Source organism: Rhineura floridana, chromosome 3, assembly GCF_030035675.1.
Source record: "Rhineura floridana isolate rRhiFlo1 chromosome 3, rRhiFlo1.hap2, whole genome shotgun sequence".
NCBI lineage: Eukaryota > Metazoa > Chordata > Lepidosauria > Squamata > Rhineuridae > Rhineura > Rhineura floridana.
Window position 1 is genome coordinate 49,116,549 of NC_084482.1, and position 19,058 is coordinate 49,135,606.

Below are 19,058 nucleotides of genomic sequence, written 5' to 3' on the forward strand. Positions count from 1 at the left end.
CAGTATAAACTTTAGTGGAACAGAAAGTTCTACCAGAGCCTGGGAGCACCACCTTACACCTGACCCAAGTAAGCATCTGGGCCTTTGGGCAGGAAGAGGCACCAGCTGCTTTGCAAATGGTCCCCACGTTGACAGCTCATAACACCCTCAGGCCAATCAAAGTCTCAACCAGAGGGACTGGCATTTAGACTTTAGTTACCATGTTAATGGTTTATAGATTCTCATTAGATGTATATAGCTGATACATGAATGATCATCAATCTATTCTGCAGGTGAGGGCCTCCTGCAGATACCATCAAATTTGGAGGTCCATTCCACACAACATAGGAAGTAGACCTTTACTGTTGTAGCACCTACCCTTTAGAATTCTCTCCCCTTAAATATTAGACAGGCACCATCTCTGTTGTCTTTTCAGCACCTGCATGTGTGTTGGAATTGTTTTTAAGATGTTTTTGAGATGTTTTAAACATGTTTTAGTGTTTTATCATTTGACTGCCACCCTGGGCTCCTTCTGGGAGGAAGGGTGGGATATAAATTTAATAGAGTCATAGAATAGTAGAACTGGAAGGGACCTATTAGGCCATCAAGTCCAACCCCCTGCTCAATGCAGGAATCCAACTTAAAGCATACGATAGGTGACTGTCTAGCTGCCTCTTGAAGGCCTCTAGTGTTGGAGAGCACACCACCTCCCAAGGTAATTGGTTCCATTGTCTTACCACTCTAACAGTTAGGAAACTTTTCCTGATGTTCAGTCAAAATCTGGCTTCCTGTAACTGGAGCCCATTAATCTGTGCCCTATACCCTGGGATGATCGAGAAGAGATCCTGGCCCTCCTCTGTGTGACATTCAACTACTTGAAGATCGCTATCTCCTTTCAGTCTTGTCTTCTCAATGCTACACATGCTTAGTTCTTCCAGTCTTTCCTCATAGGACTTTGTTTCCAGTCTCCTGATCATCCTCATTGCCCTCCTCTGAACCTGTTCCAGTTTGTCTGCATCCTTCTTAAAGTGTGGTGTCCAGAACTGGACGCAGCATTAAGATGAGGCCTAACCATTGCCAAATAGAAAGGAACTAGTACTTCATGCAATTCGGAAACTATACTTCTGTTAATGAAACCTAAAATAGCATTTGCCTTTTTTGCAGCCACATCACAGTGTTGGCTCATATTCAGCTTGTGATCAACAACAATTCCAAGATCCTTGGATAATAAAATAAATGGTTTGGTTAAACAGAAAAAAATATGTATCCCCTTCTTGGCTGACAACATAGCATTCACTACTAGTGCATGGGTTGTTTCACTTTCAGCTTTCACTAAATCAATAAGCTTCATGGTTTACTATCAAGTAGCAGCAGTCATTAAGAAATCACACCAAACACAGACATGTCTGCATTTCCCATGATTTCATAATGAAATCTGGGAGGAAGGACAGGATATACAACAACAACAATAATAAATGTTGTAGTAGTAGCAGTAGTAGTTACAGCACACAGGCCTGCTACACTTTCAGTTTGTCCAAAGCAGTGCATCCTAGGATATCACTGTAGGACACTTATATGGGCTTAGGATGGGGCAGATTAACCATTTCAACTATACAACCCACTTGCTATTTGATAGACTATTGTGGGGGGAAGGGGAAAATAAGTAAAATGCTCTGGTTCTATTTTTAAAAAAGCTAATGGGATCCCATGATGTGGGTTAATTAATGTAGTGGGAAGATGTTACAAAAAGAAGGAAGGCTGACAGGAGACAGTTGTCTTGACTGTTCTGCTTCACAACAGAATGTTTTGGTTCTTTGAAGGAAAGGAATACGAACTGTGAAATCCCATGACATGGGCTAACTAATTTACTGGGAACAACCTACAAGGAGGACGAAGAAGGATCAGCATGCGACAACTGCCTTGATTGTTCTGCTTCCAGAAGAAATCTGCTTAAATGTCTACCAGTTAACCAGAGAGACTTTCTTAGAGTTGACTGTACTTGAAGGGCAAGTCTACTGCTTGCTAGGACATTTATCTAGCACAGAGTATCTCTGTTTTCCCTCTTTACCAAACTGCTATGTATGAAGTACTAATAGAGGCCCAGGTGACCTCTGTGGCTAGGAGTGCCTTTTACCAGCTTCGGCTGGTGAGACAGCTGCAGACATTTCTGGACAGGGATAGCCTGACCACTGTTGTCCATGCACTGGTAACCTCCAGGCTGGATTACTGAAATGCACTCTATGTGGAACTGCCCTTGAGGTTGGTCCGGAAGCTGCAGCTGGGGCAAAATGCAGCGGCGAGACTGCTCACTGGGGCAGGGTATTACCAAGATGTCACCCCACTGCTGAAAGAATTGCACTGGCTACCTATTAGCTACCAGGCCAAGTTCAAGGTTCTAGTTCTGGTGTACAAAGCCCTATACAGCTGGGGACCAGGATACCTGAAAGACCTCTTATCCCTTATATACCCAGTCAATCACTGTGCTCTGCAGGCTGCAGATACCATTTGATCAGGAGGTCCGTTCCGCACAACATAGGAAACTGACCTTTAGTGTGCCGGCACCTACCCTGTGGAATTCCCTCCCTTTGAATATTAGGCAGGCGCCATCTCTGCTATCTTTTTGGTGCCTATTGAAGACCCTCCTCTTTCAACAAGCCTTTTAAGCTGAGACCTTATCCCAGTCTGCATCTGTGTTGGAATTGCTTTTTAATATGTTTTTAACCCTTTTTTTAAAAACAATTTGTTTCTAACTTTTTTCTTTTTTTCGATGTCTTCAAAGCTTTTTGAAAAAATGTTTTTAAAGATGTTTTGTTTTAATGTATTTTAACATCTGTTTTTATTATGTTTTAAAGTGTTTTTAGTGCTTTTGTTTGCCGCCCTGGGCTCCTGCTGGGAGGAAAGGCAGGATATAAATCAAATAATAAATAAATAAATAATAGAGAGGTCTTGTTCCCTCTCTATATCAGATGCCTCTTAATTCTTTGTGTTGCATGGGTAAGGAGAGACATTTCTCTGCAGGTGAGTAGGCACTACTGGCAGAGTCAGAAGAAGTGCCTATTTGTCCGCAAAGATATCTCCTTCCTTACCCATGCAGCACAAAGAAGTATGGGGTATTCATCTGATATAGCACTGTATTTTCCCAGGAGACTATTAGCAAGTGCTTACTGAAACCGACAATGTTGCATCTGATGAACAACATGCAATGTCTACTGGAGAAGACTCTCGAGACAACTTGGAAGGCTGTGTGTATGTTTCATCCACTTACTCTGTAACACTAAATATGCCTGCATCATTTTGTGTTCTCGTTGCTGACACTTCACCTCTGCTGGCAGAACTAACGCAAAAGCTGCTCTATATTAGAAAAACAGTCCAGATTATAATATAGAGGAAATAACTAGAAACCAAGTACCTTTAGGCATGGAAGATATATTGCTGGGAATAGTATTTTTTTTAAAAGTGATATTGTGGAAAACATATTTGTCTGCCCATTGGTTCTTGCAAGAAACTGGAAGAAAGTAAGATAGATACCAGGGATTTCTGAACAGTTAAAAAAAGTATAGCATATTATTAAAATTAACTTGTTATACAATCATTTAAAGAGAAAGCAAATTTCAGAGTATCTTCCTAAATGCTGTAATGTATGTAATATTAAATTTTACTATACAACATATGAACGTCATTACACTTTTCCCTTTAGATACTTGTTAGCAACTATACTTGGTCATCTTACCATGCTTACTGTGGTATTACAATTTGATATTTTAAAGCCATTGTACTACAATGATGAGGTTACCTGAAAGACTGCCTTGTCCCTTACACACCGGCCAGATCACTATGATAATCTGGAGAAGCCCTCCTGAGTGTACCACAGTTCCTGCTAAAATCAGACAGGCATCTACAATTTTGATATTTCTTCACCTGCTGAAAATGTTTGTTTCACCAAGTATTTTTAGGTAATTAATTTGAGTCAGTGTTGGTCATTTGTTCTGTATTTTATGATGTTTTATAGACTTTATTGTACACTGCCATGATATTTTTAATGAGTTGGCAGTTTATAAACACCGTTATGAATGAATAATAAAGCCCTAGTGAGCATGGCCAATGGCCAGGGATGATGGGTGATGTAGTTCAGCAACATCTGGAGGACCAAAGGTTCCCCATACCTGGTTTAAGAGATAAGAACCTAGAACACTAGCTGGCTGCTTTCATTTTACTCCTCAGCTAGATCTGGGCTAGATGTCCAGGCATCTTTATCTCTGGACAGCTCTGCCAGGAGAGGGGGTGGTTCTGGGCTGTTCTCAACAATTCTGTTAGCAGACTCAGAGACCTCTGCAAACCTTTCCCCTGAGCTGTCCTGATTGCCTTCAGCAGAACTAACAATTCCCTCTAAATTCTGTACCCCACTCTTCTTCCTCCCATTCCTGCCACAGGTTTTCCTTGGGGGCCATGACAGAAGGGACTCATTCTCTATCCTCTATGTTACATAAGGGAACATCTTCACTAGGCAAGACACTCCTATCAAAGACTCTCTTCACAATGAGTTCCAACAACATCCACAGGAAGTGGTCAACTTGGCTAAGCCTCCTGCTTCCAACAAACTTTAAACCTTGCTGCTTTGAGATGGTGAAAGACCTGAAGTAACTCTTTTTCAGTTACATTTAAGATTACAGATCTGCACTGAAAAAAAAGCCATCAGCACATTTCTATCAAGCTCACAATACCAATTAACTGTGATTCAGCTCCACTGTGAATAACGTTACAATGGGAAAAGCACAAGAACTCTAGAGGAGAACCAGGCGGTTGCAGCTAAGCTTGAAGCAGCAACAAGACCACCATGTGTAACACAACAAGCTCAGAACAACATGGTAGTCTGATGGATTGTTTTTTTCTAGATGACAGAGAAATTAATTCAGTCCACATTTTAATACAAGCCTACCTAATTCAAGCTACCTGAACCAACAGACAAACAGAAACCAACAGACAAACGGAAACGCAACACTTCTCTGAATTCTGCAATGCAGTTGTCTAACCAAATCATGCATACAAAAAAGCATATATTAGAGGAAAGTGTATGTTTATATTGGAGAAAATAATGCAGGAAAATGCATTATATTACAGAAAACTGCTTGCAAAACTACATATATTAAGCAAAAATTTGTACAAAAGTACGTACAAATTTCAAGTGGACTTCTTTTTTAAAATGTGCAAATTGAAGTGAAAATGGAGAGAACTGAACTTAAGATGGGAAAAATGAGAGTGGAAACTTAAACTGACATATTTGTCCATCTCTGGCTACAAGTCAACAGGGCCATGGGCATTAGTATAAGCTCTAATGGTACAAGCAGTGGAATCTTCTTCCAGTCACAGACAGGCAGCCACATACAGCACTGAAACCAACACACAGTCATGATACCAACCCATCAGATATGGCAGAACTTTCTATCATGTATCTTTTCAAAAACATTCTCACTTCCCTATCCAAGGACAATAAGAAATAAACATAGAAAACAATCCAGAATATAAAAATCCAGATCCTGCAGCTAAGATCCATGATACCATCCAATAGCCTGCCTCCACCAGCATCACAAGAACAATTTCCAGCGGTACAAGTTCACTCTCTGGCTACTTGTCCATCTCCTCTCATGCAACTAAGATTTCTTCCTTCACCAGGAAGACCCTGATTGGTCCAGTTTCTCTCCCTCTGTCTACACAGTCCCCAAGCCCCCCCCGCGACCTTGAATTTCTGCTTCTGCCACCACTCCTTTGCCTCAGCATGCTATAAAGCCAAGGAAGAGGGGGCCAAAGGCACATCTCCAACTGCAATCCAAAGAGCCCCACACAGGTATGTCTGCATTTTTTATTTTTCAACATGCACTAGGGCTTTCTTCAGGGTCTTTTCTTTCAATCACAGAGCACCATGACAGAAATACTTTAACACAAGTAAGGTCCATTTATCTTTTTAGGAATATGGTTTCCGCACCACACACCAGAAAAGTGTGATGCTAATCTGAGATGAGAGCCAGTGTGGTGTAGTGGTTAGTGTGTTGGACTATGACCTGGGAGACCAGAATTCGAATCCCCACACAGCCATGAAGCTCCCTGGGTGACTTTGGGCCAGTCACTGCCTCTCAGCCTCAGAGGAAGGCAATGGTAAACCACCACTGAATACCGCTTACCATGAAAACCCTATTCATAGAGTCACCATAAGTCGGAATTGACTTAAAGGCAGTTCATTTTCAATCTGAGATATCCTCAGAGTCAATCCTTAAGATCAATGTATGCTTATAATGAGCTTAGTCAGAATTCAGTGCAGAAATAGCATCCTTAATATAGGACAAATCCTAAAATTCCCTCACAGCTACTTTGTGAAGCAGGTATATGGGGTCCAGTCAAACTGAAAAAAAAATATTCAGAACCAACTTTAAAGGATTCTTGTACTAGGGTTGCCAGATGTCCGGTTTTTGGCTGGAGACTACAGATTTTTGGGGTCCTCTCTGGGTGAGGCAGCTTAATCTCTGGACCCTCAGCTTTCATTTTTAAAAAAATATTAAGTTTCTAGGTGGTCTGGTTCACAAGATATACACCAAAACATCAGCCGTCACCACCATCCCCGCAACATCCGTGAAATGATCTCTCAGCTGGCTGCTCTAACCCCACCCTTTCAGGTTTGTAGCCAATAAGTGAAGTCACGGTTGTGATTGACAAGGGATTTCTGGGCCTCCAGGCAGTACATAGACTGCATTTCAAAATAGAAAGCTGTTGTTTTTTCCTGTTTATCTGAAAATCTCAAAAATTGAGTAAATATATACTTTCAGCAGTACCAAAAGTCTTTTTTTCTGTTGTGTGTAAGAGACAAACAAGTTTAAATTTTCCTGGGCTGTTGAAGATGGCACTGTTTTGAAAATCTTCCCAATATGAAGCTTTAATCCAATACTTGCTTTTCTGGGAGTAAAATTGCAATGCCAATCCCACATACCCAGAGTAAACCCCACTGAATTCAATAGGACTTACTTTTGGGTAGACAGGGTTAGGATTGTGCTATAAATTAATGGGACTTTGAGTGAACATAGCAAAGGATTGTGTTTGTGTTGTAAATTTTTCTCTCCCCCTCCAATCCTATTTTTAAAGCAATTAGGCAGGCCTTACATAGGTATCACTGCTTTTATTATGTAGGAAACTAATACTGATGTTGATTTTTTAAAAAAAATGTTCTGCAATGACCAACTGGTTTTGACAATAAACTATTATATGGGGTCTATCTGTTTTTACATCTCCAGTGTGTGTATGGAGTCTTCCCAACAACCCTGTGAGGTAGGATTGCCGACTGGAAACCAAGGCAGCTCACAACAAGAAATAAATCCATTTAAAATCCAATAACCATACAAAGTATAAACAATTGCAAAACAGCTTAAAGTAGCATGATTCTGAATTTTGGGGAGTGTTCCTTATCACTTGAGGCTGCAGTTCTGTGCACGCTTCCCTGTTTGAGTAAGTCCCATTGAATACATTGGGACTTGCTTCTGAGTAAACAATCATAGGATTGCACTACGAATATCTTTAAAGATTGTGTAAATAATAAGCATCTTTGACAGTCATGCTTATATAAATATTTCTTCATACTATGTCCCGATAAGTATTTGATTCCACACTATGGTTGTAAATTATTACTTCCTCTACATTTTAAGTGTGCCTTCTTCCTTGAGGTGGTCATGGTTCCCCTCTGCTGTTTTCATGTTGAGGAGCAGATTAGGCTGAGAGATGGTGAGTAGTCCATGGTCACCCAGTAAACTTTGTAGCTCATTTCCACTTTAAAAAATTAATTAAAATGATTTACATACAGGTAAAATTTATTAAGTAGATCCGCACAATACATTTAAAGCACATCCAACTCACATTTAAAGTGCATGACTTCCCCTAAAGCATCCTGGGAAGTATACATTCCCCCTCACAGTTATTGTTCCCACTACCCTTAACAAACTACAGTTCCCATGATTCTGTAGTGGGATTCATGTGCTTCAACTGTGTGTTTAATGTGCTTTAAACGAATGATGTGGATCTGCTCTAGGTATGCTGTGCATTCATTAGTGAATTGAAAAGAACAATTTTAAAAGATTTTTTTTAAAACAGGGAAAGGGCTGTAGCTCAGTGGTAGGGCACATGCTTTGCATGCAAAGGTCCCACATTCAATTTCTGGAAAAGACTATTGCCTGGAATCCTGGAGAGCCAGCACTAGGCCATGTCATCAGTACTGAGCTTGATAGTACCAAATGGCATGAGTCTGCACAACATAGATTCCTTTGTTCCTAAACGTGGAAAGAGACCCAAGGGCCACAGTGACTCCAAAAATTATTTATGTATTTTATTTACAAGATTTATATGGTTTGTTGTAAAAAAAATCTCTACAGTTTACAGAAGGAATTAAAACAATAAATTTATTGGCAAAAACAGTTAAAGACAGGTATTTAAAAACATTCAAAACAATAAAACCAACAATGAGTTAAAAGCAGATGAAAAACAATAACTTCTACCTGCCTGGGTAGACTTGCCTAAACAAAAATGCTTTTAGTAGGTACTGAAAAGAGTATAATGAAGGTGTCTGCCTAATGTCAATAGGCAGGGAGTTCCAAAGTGTAGCTGCCACACTAAAAGACTGATTTCTTACAAGAGCAAAACAAGTACTATGTGGCACCCGTAACATGGAAAGCACACCTTGAACTTCGCCTGGTAACAAATCAGCAACCAGTGCAGAGGTATTATGTGCTGATAGGGTCTCACTCTTGTCAGCAATCGTGCCACAGCATTCTACACTAACTGCAGCACCTGGGTCAGGTTGTGCTGCATGCAGATTTCACCTTGGCTGACTTGCTGCCAGGATTTTTTGTTTTAGCTTTTGGTTAGGAATCCTGACTGGTTGTGGGATGCTGAGTTTTCTGCCTTACTCATAGGAATTTTGTTGTGGTTGGTATGGTATTACATTTAGGAAATCATCACTATATTTTGTTTTTCTTTTTCTATTTGCATTTCATTTACCTTTAACCGTACTCCCTTACAGCCATAGAAGCAACAACAGTGGCTCCACATGCTCAGCTCAACCCCCTGAAACTCATTGATGATGCATTGTTGGTTGCATGACAGTTTGTTTCTTGCCCAATAGTGGTAAAAGAGAATTCACATACAGTAGGGCCCCGCTCATACGGCAGGTTCCGTTCCGAACCCCCGCCGTAAAGCGGAAATCACCATAAAGTGAAACCCATTGACAATAATGGGACGCATCGTGCGAAAATGACGTCAAAATGGCACGCGATGGTAAAAAACCGCCATAAAAACGGAACAAGCGCCTTAATGCGGGGACTTTCCCTAATTGAAAGCCGCTGCATTAGCAAATCGCTGTAAAGCGAAGCGCCGTAAAGCAGGGCCCTACTGTACTGGGAAGTGTGGCTGCAATTGTTGATGTTCCCCAGCTGCTGTCTGTGAAGGTAGACCAAACCATGTGTGTTTTCTCTCTGTCAATTATTACTCACTGGAATTGTGTTGGCTACCAAAGTGAGTTTATAGCAGCCCACAAGGTGGACAGGAAAGGGTAGAGAATCTTCTTACTCTTACTCATTTCTCAGACCTCTTTCTGGAGTGAAGAGTCAAATCTGTAAAGAAGTTTGGAGAAGCCAGGTAAAAAGGTAGGGGCAGGGCATACCAGGCAGGACGTTGCCAACCCTGCTTGGATATGGGTATCTTTGCAGAGGATCCCTAGTCAATCTTTACCAACAGCACAATCAAAAACATATCTACTTAGAAGTAAGTCCTATTGAGTTCTATGGGGTTGGTAAGTATGTTTAGAATTGCAGCCTTCAGGGGCATTCATCTTTACTCCTGAGTGCTCCCATCGAACATCTCCACAACACTAGGCTCCTTTCTTCCTACAATGGCCTTCTGGTGACTGGGCTGGCCTGAGGCACTTAAACCCATCTTGTGAGAAGTGAGTAGGCTAGATTAAATGTTCCCTACCCAGGCTCTATCTTTTAGCTAAGATTTCTAGCTTATTTCCAATCAGAGAAATGTTTTTGTTTGAATTTTATGCTCCAAGCAACTATGGTTGATGCTTAAGGTATCATGCTTAATGACATCACTATGGCCCACCCTTGTGACATTACTAAGATCCACCCCTGTGACATCACTTGGGCCCACCCCACGATATCACTACAGCCCTCCCCTGTGACATCACTAGGGCCCACCCCTGAAATCTCGGGGTTTGGGATGCTTCTGACCAGGCAACCCTACCTTGTACTCTTGAAAGCTTATGGCTTTGAATACCAGTTGCTGGGGACCATAAGTGGGGAGAATGCTACTGCACTACAGTCCTACTTGTGGGCTTCCCCAGAGGCATCTAACTGCCCACTGTGAAAACAGGATGCTGGACAAGGTGGGCCTTTGGTCTGATCCAGCAGGACTATTCTTGTGTTTGTACTAGACATTAACTACTGTATACAGATAAGAGATCTGAGTAATCCGAAGCAAATAACCAAAGCAACGTTGGTTGGAACACACTACCTTAATTTCTGAAACAACTATATCTTTATATTCCAGCTTAATGTAGCATAAAACAACACAATTTTCCAAAAATCAGCTGGGGCAGTTTAATCAGAACAAAGCGAAACACAAAACAGCAGTTTAAATATTGAAATAAGTGTCCAGCACAGGGGTTGACAACCATTATGGACCAGTAGACACATTATGAATTTTAAGAGAGTTCTGAGGGTGCCAGTCACAAAATGGCTGCCATAGGGGGCATAGAATAACATAAAATTAGAGAGAGTATAGTCACTCCTGTTTCTCCCACCCCACTCCCGGACAGCTTCATGTTCACCACAGGAAGTCAGCTATGACCTGCTGGTCCTGATTTATCGTTTTATCTATTTATTAAATTTATATCCCACTCTTCCTCCCAAAGGAACCCACCTGTGGAGATACACCTGTTAACGGCTCAAGAATTCTGTTTTTCCCAATGCCAATCCTAAACCAAAGCCTAGGCTACCATCCTGTACCCACTTACCTTGGAGCAAGCCTCATTAAACACAAAGAGACTTCTGAAGTAGGCATTTATACCATTGCACTGCACGTACAGTGAATTCTTAATGAGTGTCTGAACATCAGCTCCTGAACAGCAGGAGACATGCCTAAGCCTCTTTTTGCAAAGTTTTCACATTTGCATTTGCCATTTGGGGAAGGGACTCTTTAACATTCAGCCGCACATATTGTGTAGTGGTAGTTGCAGAAAATAACTTCTACAGACAGTGCTGAATTAAAACATGCTAAGACCCTAAGCCATGTCAAGATTCAGAGGCCTCATACCATAAAAAATAAATAAATAAGTATATTACATTATAATAGAGAGGGTAATGAAAAAATTATTGGCAACCCATTGTATTTGTATATTTGTATGTATTTGTATAGGCAAAGATGCAACGAAAAACTAAATAAAACATACTTCTTGCAGAAAGCTTTACTTGCATTATCAAGTATCTCATGATTTCTTAATTAGCATATAGAAAGCTGAAGACTTTTACTTTATAGAAACACAAGAGCAATTACAGAGATTAGAACTTTGGTAATGGAAGTACAATGTAGCTTGACATAACAAGAGAATGCTGGATCAGTCCAATGGCCCATCCAATCCAGCATCCTATGATTGGCCACTGTGATAAGATGCCCATGAGAAACCTGCAAGTATTAGTATTCAGAAGCATACTGACTCAACCACGGAGAGCCATCATGGCTTGTAGCCATTGATATCCTTATCTTTCATGAATTTGTCTAATGCTTTTTTGAAGCCATCCAAGTAGCCATCACCACCTCCTGTGGGAGCGAATTCTGTAGTTTAACTATGTGAAGAAATACTTTCTTTTGTTTGTCCTGAATCTTCCTATATTCAGCTTCGTTGCATGTCTACAAGCTATAGTGTTATGAGAGTGGGAGAAAAACTTTATCCACTTTCTCCATGCCATGCCTAATTTTATACACTTCTATCATTTTATCTCTTACTCACCTTTCCTCTAAACTAAAGAGCCCCCAATGCTGCATGCAACCTTTCTTCATAGGGGAGTCGCTCTTTATTTTCAATAGTTTTCCTAATTATGCCTAGCATGGAATTTGTCTTCTTCACAGCTGCTGCACACTGGGTCAACATCCTCATCGAGCTATCCACTACAACCCCACGTTCTCATGCCTGGTCACTCACTGCCAGTTCAGACCCCATGAGCATATATGTGAAATTAAGGGGAGGGTTGCTCATTTATCATCACAACTCTGACTTCAGTCATTGGCTAAGCATGACAGGTGGCAGCAGTCAGATTTGCACATTTCATAGGTCACTTAGAAGAGTATCTGCACATTTTGCTTCATAGTTTTCTTTCTTGGAGGATTACAGACTTAGTTTTTTTTAAAAAATGAAAGTTTAAGAATCTGTGACTCCACCCCTCCAATCCAGCAGGACATTCTCAAGTTGCTCAGAACTAAACAATTGTCAGATACATTACAAAAACATGACTGGTTCAATGGTGCCTTGTACACTGAAAAGGGTTTCTCCCCTTACTACAGTTCTAGATAATGGAAACCGCTGTGTTATCATAGAATTGTGGAGTTGGAAGAGGCCTATAACGCCATCAAGTCCAATCCCCTGCTCAATGCAGGAATCCGAATTAAAGCAGGCTGCTATAACCAGATCCTTATCAGGAGAGCTGGGGGCAGGGGGAGGACACAGAAGTCAAAAAGGAGAAACAAACACTAGATTTTTTTTTATTAAACCATCTTCTCTATGATGAGATTAGACAAAATGAGCTCCCAGCTATGTTCAGAAAATTTCACACTTGATCTTATGCAAGGAAAAAACTGAAGTACTTGTTAACATAGTTACAGTAGAACTCTTTTTGCACTCATTTGGCCACAAAGCTAGGGGGGGAAATTGTTTGTTGTAAAAAAAAAAAAAAACCTTTTTATAATATTTAAAAGCTGTGGGTACTTTTATTATGTATAAATGAGTAGCTCTAAAGTAACAAACCACCACCACCACAATAATTGCCAATTTGCTGTTCTTAACAAAGGTGCCCCTAAGCACAGTTGCCTCATGCTGCCCAGTGATAGGATTGTTCCTGCAGCCAGCAATTCAAAGGTCTTTTCTAACACAAGGACTATACTAGAGGCTATAACTGTGTAGTGGCTCTTAAGACTGAAGGGAGTGAAGCCAGGAATGCTGTTTTTTTTTTAAAGCAATCAGTTCAGTTCAAGATCTCCAAATTGAAAGAGAAGAAGAGTTCTACCTGACCCAACTAAAATCTCCTCTTGAATTTAAAAAAGTACAGGGGGCTTGGAGCAAAGAGAGAAGAGAAAGAAAAAGTCCTGCTAAACAAGAAATGAAAAAGCAGGTAATTCTCATTCATATAACCACAAAGAAAAGAGCAATACAAAACATGCAGGCTGCCCTGTGAAATAGCCTCTGAAATATATCTTCACCACATCAATAGCAGAAAATGATAGACACCTTGATTCTGCCTGAGCAGAACCCAGGGGAAAGAACAGCCTCTTCGGCTGCTTCATTTCATCCACCAAAACACAGAGAAGCAGTAACACAGATGTCATGATCTGATACAAGGAATTGCTACAGTGGCATTCAGGCCTTGAGGGCCTTCCCAAGATCATGACCAGGTTGCACAATCAAAGCAATTTGTTTTGGCCTTTATCCCACAAGCTTCAGAGTATGGGAACTTTTGAACATGAGATGGGGAGTCGGTATCCTTCCAGATGTTACTCAATTAGAATTCCTATCATTCCTGGCTACTGGCCAACAACATCTGGAGTTGGAGACCAACAACATCTAGTGGGCAACAGGTTCCTCATTACTATTTTAAACCAGTAACTTAAACATTGACCGTATATATGGTAGATTAGGAAGAGCAGCAGCAGCAGCAAAGTCCAGCCATGGTGCTCCACTTATCTTAAACTGGCAAGCATTGGGGCAGGGGCACAGCTGTAAGAGTGGATGTGGTCTGTGGGTCCTTACCTAACGAGCCTGGTAAGGTAACAAAACAAGAGCTGCTTACAGTATACATACTAGGAGCATAACATTGATTTTCCTGGCTGCCACAAAATTAGAGATGGTAAAAGGGCTACTCACCAGCCAAGGGAGAAGGAGGTCGGCAGAGTACACAAATGCAGCCCCCAGAGTGAAGCCAACAGCTACAGGGAAGAATGCAAAGGCCCCAAATTTCCCAGAGTCCTCAGCCAGTTCAATGGCAGGTGCAAGGAGTGACCAGTAAGAAGCAGCCAGCATGACCTAAAACAGTAGAAGAGTTAATGCCACTTTAACGATGCAATAATGTAATTGTGACCTCTTCAATCAGACCCCTGTGTAGAAAGGGCATTGTTAACAACTTCTGTTCTCCATATATGAAAGATATGCTGTTAATAAATGTTGGTTCCTATAAAATGTATTGTCACTGTGGAAAAAAATAGTTCAGAACTGTTAATGAAAAAACAAAGCCTTATTACACTACGTAATGTCTATAAATAAAAAGGCAATAATGGATCTTAAATGGGAAGTCCTCATGGAATAAGCATGGGGAAAGGAGAGCCAGTTAATGCAGGGCTTTGAGTGACATATTTTAGTTTCCATAGAAACCTTACAATGTCAAGATGGATTATGCTATATTTGGGGCTTTCACATCCAGGAGCAGGATCCCTGCTGCATCAGACCAAAGGGTCATCTAGTCCAGCATCCTGTCTCCCATAGCGGCCAACCAGGTCCCTGGAGTAGAAGCTCTTCTAATAAGATATCAGGCACAGCAAGAGGTAAAGAGTTATAATAAATCAGAGTTCTTCACCTTGACACTTAGGGAACCTCAGTTGAGAGCTCTTGCTTTTACACACAGGAACACTTTGTGTGGTTCAGAAGCAATTTCCCACCCACATTCTGCCACCAATCATTAAATCAATTAGCATTAGTGAGGATTTTGCAGCTTCTATAGCATCATGGAACATAGCAAGCTGCCTTCTAGCAAGTCAGACCACTGGCCCATCTAGCTCAGTATTTTCTATGGTGACTGGCAGTAGCTCTCCAGGTTTTTCAGGCAGGAGCCACTCCTGTCCCTACCTGGAGATACCAGAGACTGAACCTGAGACTTTCTTCATTCAGAGCAGATGTTCTATCACCAAGCTCTAGTCCATCACAAACAGGTCTCTGTAGAACTGGGCAATCACACTGAGCGTCCAAATCACATTAGCTGTTATCTCCAAGATCATGCAGATAGATAAGCTTGATCTGCCACTATGAAAATGGAGCACTGGCCTCCAATTGAGGCTAAAACTTGCACTGTAGCTGACACAATTGATGTTACCACCCAATATTGCATTCTTTATTGATGTATTTTTATACCACCCTTCAATCATATTCCGGGGCACGGGGAAGAATAGTTAAAAATACAAAAAAATTAAGTAAGCTAAAAAAAAAGCTGCAGCCATGCACAGGACTACAGCTAAGGTGAAGACATATTACAGACTTAAAACTAACAAAGGCGAGAGATCTTAATAACTTTATGTGGGATAAAGTAGTTTAAGAACCCAATATACCTCTCCAACATTTCTCTTGAAATCAACTACATTTGCTATGCATGTGAGCTCTGCACAGAAGTATAACAGGGAGCAGAACATCCCCATGTCCTTCACTTATCAAGTAAGGCACAGCTCTGTGTGCCTCATTCAATTGAACCCAGATTGATGGCTAATGAGAAGCAGGGCTTTTTGCAGTTGTGATACAGACATGATGCAATTCCCTCCCCGGGAAGGCTCACCAGGCGTGTTCTGTTCATTTAAAAAAAAAAAGGCCCAATTATCTTTTTGTTGTTGCTCTTCAAGGCCTTTAGGATGGCTGTCTAATTATTTTTAGCTCACTGTTACTTTTAATTACATGCTTTTCAGGAAGTCTTATTGCTGGTTGTTTTATTGTGATGCTATGTTTCTAAGGGTTTTATTGTTTATATTTATAGTATTGCCTTGAGAAGCAGCTTCATAGGCCCTGCTGGACTGAACAGCAGATTATATAAAAACTGTAGACATAAGAAATGCCTTTGAATAGTCCCTGGCAAACCTAATTTAAGAAAAGTCTATCTACCGCATAAATAGCCATGGATTTCCTTCTCAGTAACCGACAGCAGTACATGGCATTGAGGTCAGCAATGCAGCCCCGCTTCACCAGCCACTACTGGTTTCAGAGCTCTTTTGATTTGGGCATTTATCACATAAGAGCCATCACCTCTCTCACTTACATGACTTTTTCATGTAGTGCTCTTCCTTTATGTCAGACTCTTGAATCAAGCAAGGTCTCTTCCCTGCTCTCTCCATCTGATGCTGCTATTTTCTTTTGGGTTAGTGTGAGCATGACTAAAAGCCTCACAAACTTGACTCGTACAACTGGGACCCACAATCAAATGTTGCAGCGTATCCCAGCCCCTAAAGAAGTGCTCCTGTTTAGAGCTCTAGCCAGTCTGGAACAGAAGAATTGTAGTGCTGTTCAGGTGGGGTGGGGTTTTCTGGAAAGCAGGAGGGGGAAAGGAAATAATTAGATAAATGTTGAAACTTTTCTTTCCCCATCCTCCTGAAATTCTTCCCCCAACTGTGTTATATAAGCACTAAAGAGAGCATATTTAGGGCAAGCTGCCCATCTGAAACATGAGTGCCTTACTGCTATATACCAGGAAGAGACTCCCTTTAGGATGCACACCTTAACGTGCGGAGGGGGTTTGAGAGTGTTGAAGAAGCTGAGAGCAATGCTGTCAGGAGTCTAGACCAAGAGGCTAGACTCCTAGTAGGGGCACCCAAGGCAGAATGGTCAAAGCTGAGACACCAGACTAAGATGCTTCCAAACTCAGAGGAAGGCAATGGTAAACCACCTCTGAATACCTCTTACCATGAAAACCCTATGAACAGAGTATCCAAAATGCAACACAAGATAGTGCTGGAAGATGAGACCCCCAGGTCAGAAGGCACTCAACGAGCTACTGGGGAAGAACAAAGGACAAGTACGAGTAGCGCTGTGACTAATGATGCAGCTGGGTCAAAGCCAAAAGGAAGCCCAGAGGCTGATGCGCACAGATGCGAAAGGAGAGTCCGGAGTTGAACGACGCACATAATAGGAGCATGGAATGTGAGAAGCATGAACCAGGGAAAGTTAGAAATTGTCAAGCAAGAAATGGAACGTATCGACATTACAATACTTGGCATGAGTGAATTAAAATGGACGGGAATGAGACATTTTCAGTCAGGCAACTACAAAATATTTTATGCAGGAAATGAGAAATTAAGAAGAAACGGGGTTGCTTTAATAGTGAGAAGTGATGTAGCAAAAGCAATTAGGAGCTATAATGCAAGGTCTGAGCAAGTGATATCAATGAGATTAAATGGAAAACCTATTAGCATAACCATCATCCAAGCCTATGCTCCAACGACAAACACAGAAGAAGAGGAACTGGAGAGATTTTACGCAGAAGTACAGGAAGAAATTGATCATACACCAAAACAAGATGTGATGATAACCATGGGGGACTGGAATGCAAAAGTAGGGAACATAAGAACTAGGGATTGTGGGGAAATGGGGCTTAGGAGACAGAAATGAAGCAGGAGAGTTATTGAATTCTGTGAAGCCAATAATTTGTTTCTTGCAAACACATTTTTTGAGCAACTGAAAACACGACTGTACACATGGACATCACCAAATGGTCAATATAGGAATCAAATTGATTATATAATTGGTAGCAAAAGATGAAGTTCCATACTTTCTGCGAAAACCAGACCAGGAGCAGACTGCGGTATAGATCATGAACTCGTTGTATCAAAAATCAAGAACAACAAAGCAATCATAATGCCAAAATACAATTTAAATACCATCCCAGATGAATATAAAGATCAAAGGAACAGGTTTGAGGCTTTCAACTTAGTTGACAGAGAACCAGAAGAACTATGGAGTGAAGTCAGAGACATTATCAGGGAAGAATGAAAAAGACAATACCTCTCGTTAAAAAGAGAGAAAGACCTCAATGGAAGACTGAAGAAACTCTTCAAATGGTTAAAGAGAGAAGGAAAGCAAAAGCAAGAGGAGATAGAACCACGGTCAGAACCCTAAATGCAACAATACAGCATCTAGTACATAGGGACAAAGAGAACGATTATAATAGTTACTGTATAGAAGAGGACAACAAAAAGGGAAGAACAAGAGCCCTATTCCAAAAGATTAAAGAAATGAAAGGGAAATTTAAACCAAGAGTAGGGATGTTGAATAAACAACAGGGGAACACACTGACTGACTGAGACGAAATAAAAGGAAGAAGCAAGCAATACACTGAAGAACTCTATAAAAGAGATGCATAGATGACAGATTCATTCATGGAGGAAACGTATGATGAAGAACCAGAAATTTTAGAATGTGAGGTGAAACGTGCTCTTAAAATACTTGGAAGAAACAAAACACCAGGAACAGATGGCATACCAATAGAGTTGCTACAAGCTACTGAGACTGAATCTGTCCAAATTTTGACAAACATCTGTCAACAAATATGGAAAACTAAACAATGGCCCACAGACTGGAAGCTTTCAATATATATCCCAATTCCAAAGAAAGGAGATCCCAGGGAATGCAGTAATTATCAAACTATTGCCTTAATGGCCCAAGACCCTCCGTGGCGCAGAGTGGTAAAGCAGCGGTAACACAGCCGAAGCTCTGCTCATGGCCGGAGTGGTGTTGGAGGATAGCTTTGCGTATACCATGGACTGCGAAAAAGACAAATAATTGGGTGTTAGAACAAATTAAACCAGAACTATCACTAGAAGCTAAAATGATGAAACTGAGGTTATCATACTTTGGACACATCATGAGAAGACATGATTCCCTAGAAAAGACAATAATGCTGGGAAAAACAGAAGGAAGTAGAAAAAGAGGAAGGCCAAACAAGAGATGGATTGATTCCATAAAGGAAGCCACAGACCTGAACTTACAAGATCTGAACAGGGTGGTTCATGACAGATGCTCTTGGAGGTCACTG

At 41.0% G+C, this 19,058-nt stretch overlaps 1 protein-coding gene across 5 annotated transcripts in view; it reads right to left on the minus strand.

The window, feature by feature from the left end:
• SLC39A11 (solute carrier family 39 member 11) overlaps positions 1 to 19,058 on the minus strand; it is a 498,181-nt gene that overhangs the window by 424,855 nt on the left and 54,268 nt on the right. For all 5 annotated transcript variants that reach the window (XM_061615668.1, XM_061615670.1, XM_061615666.1 and 2 more), the window contains one exon: positions 14,144 to 14,302. In XM_061615668.1, coding sequence (XP_061471652.1) covers positions 14,144 to 14,302 — 159 coding nt within the window. The remainder of the gene's footprint in view (positions 1 to 14,143; positions 14,303 to 19,058) is intronic.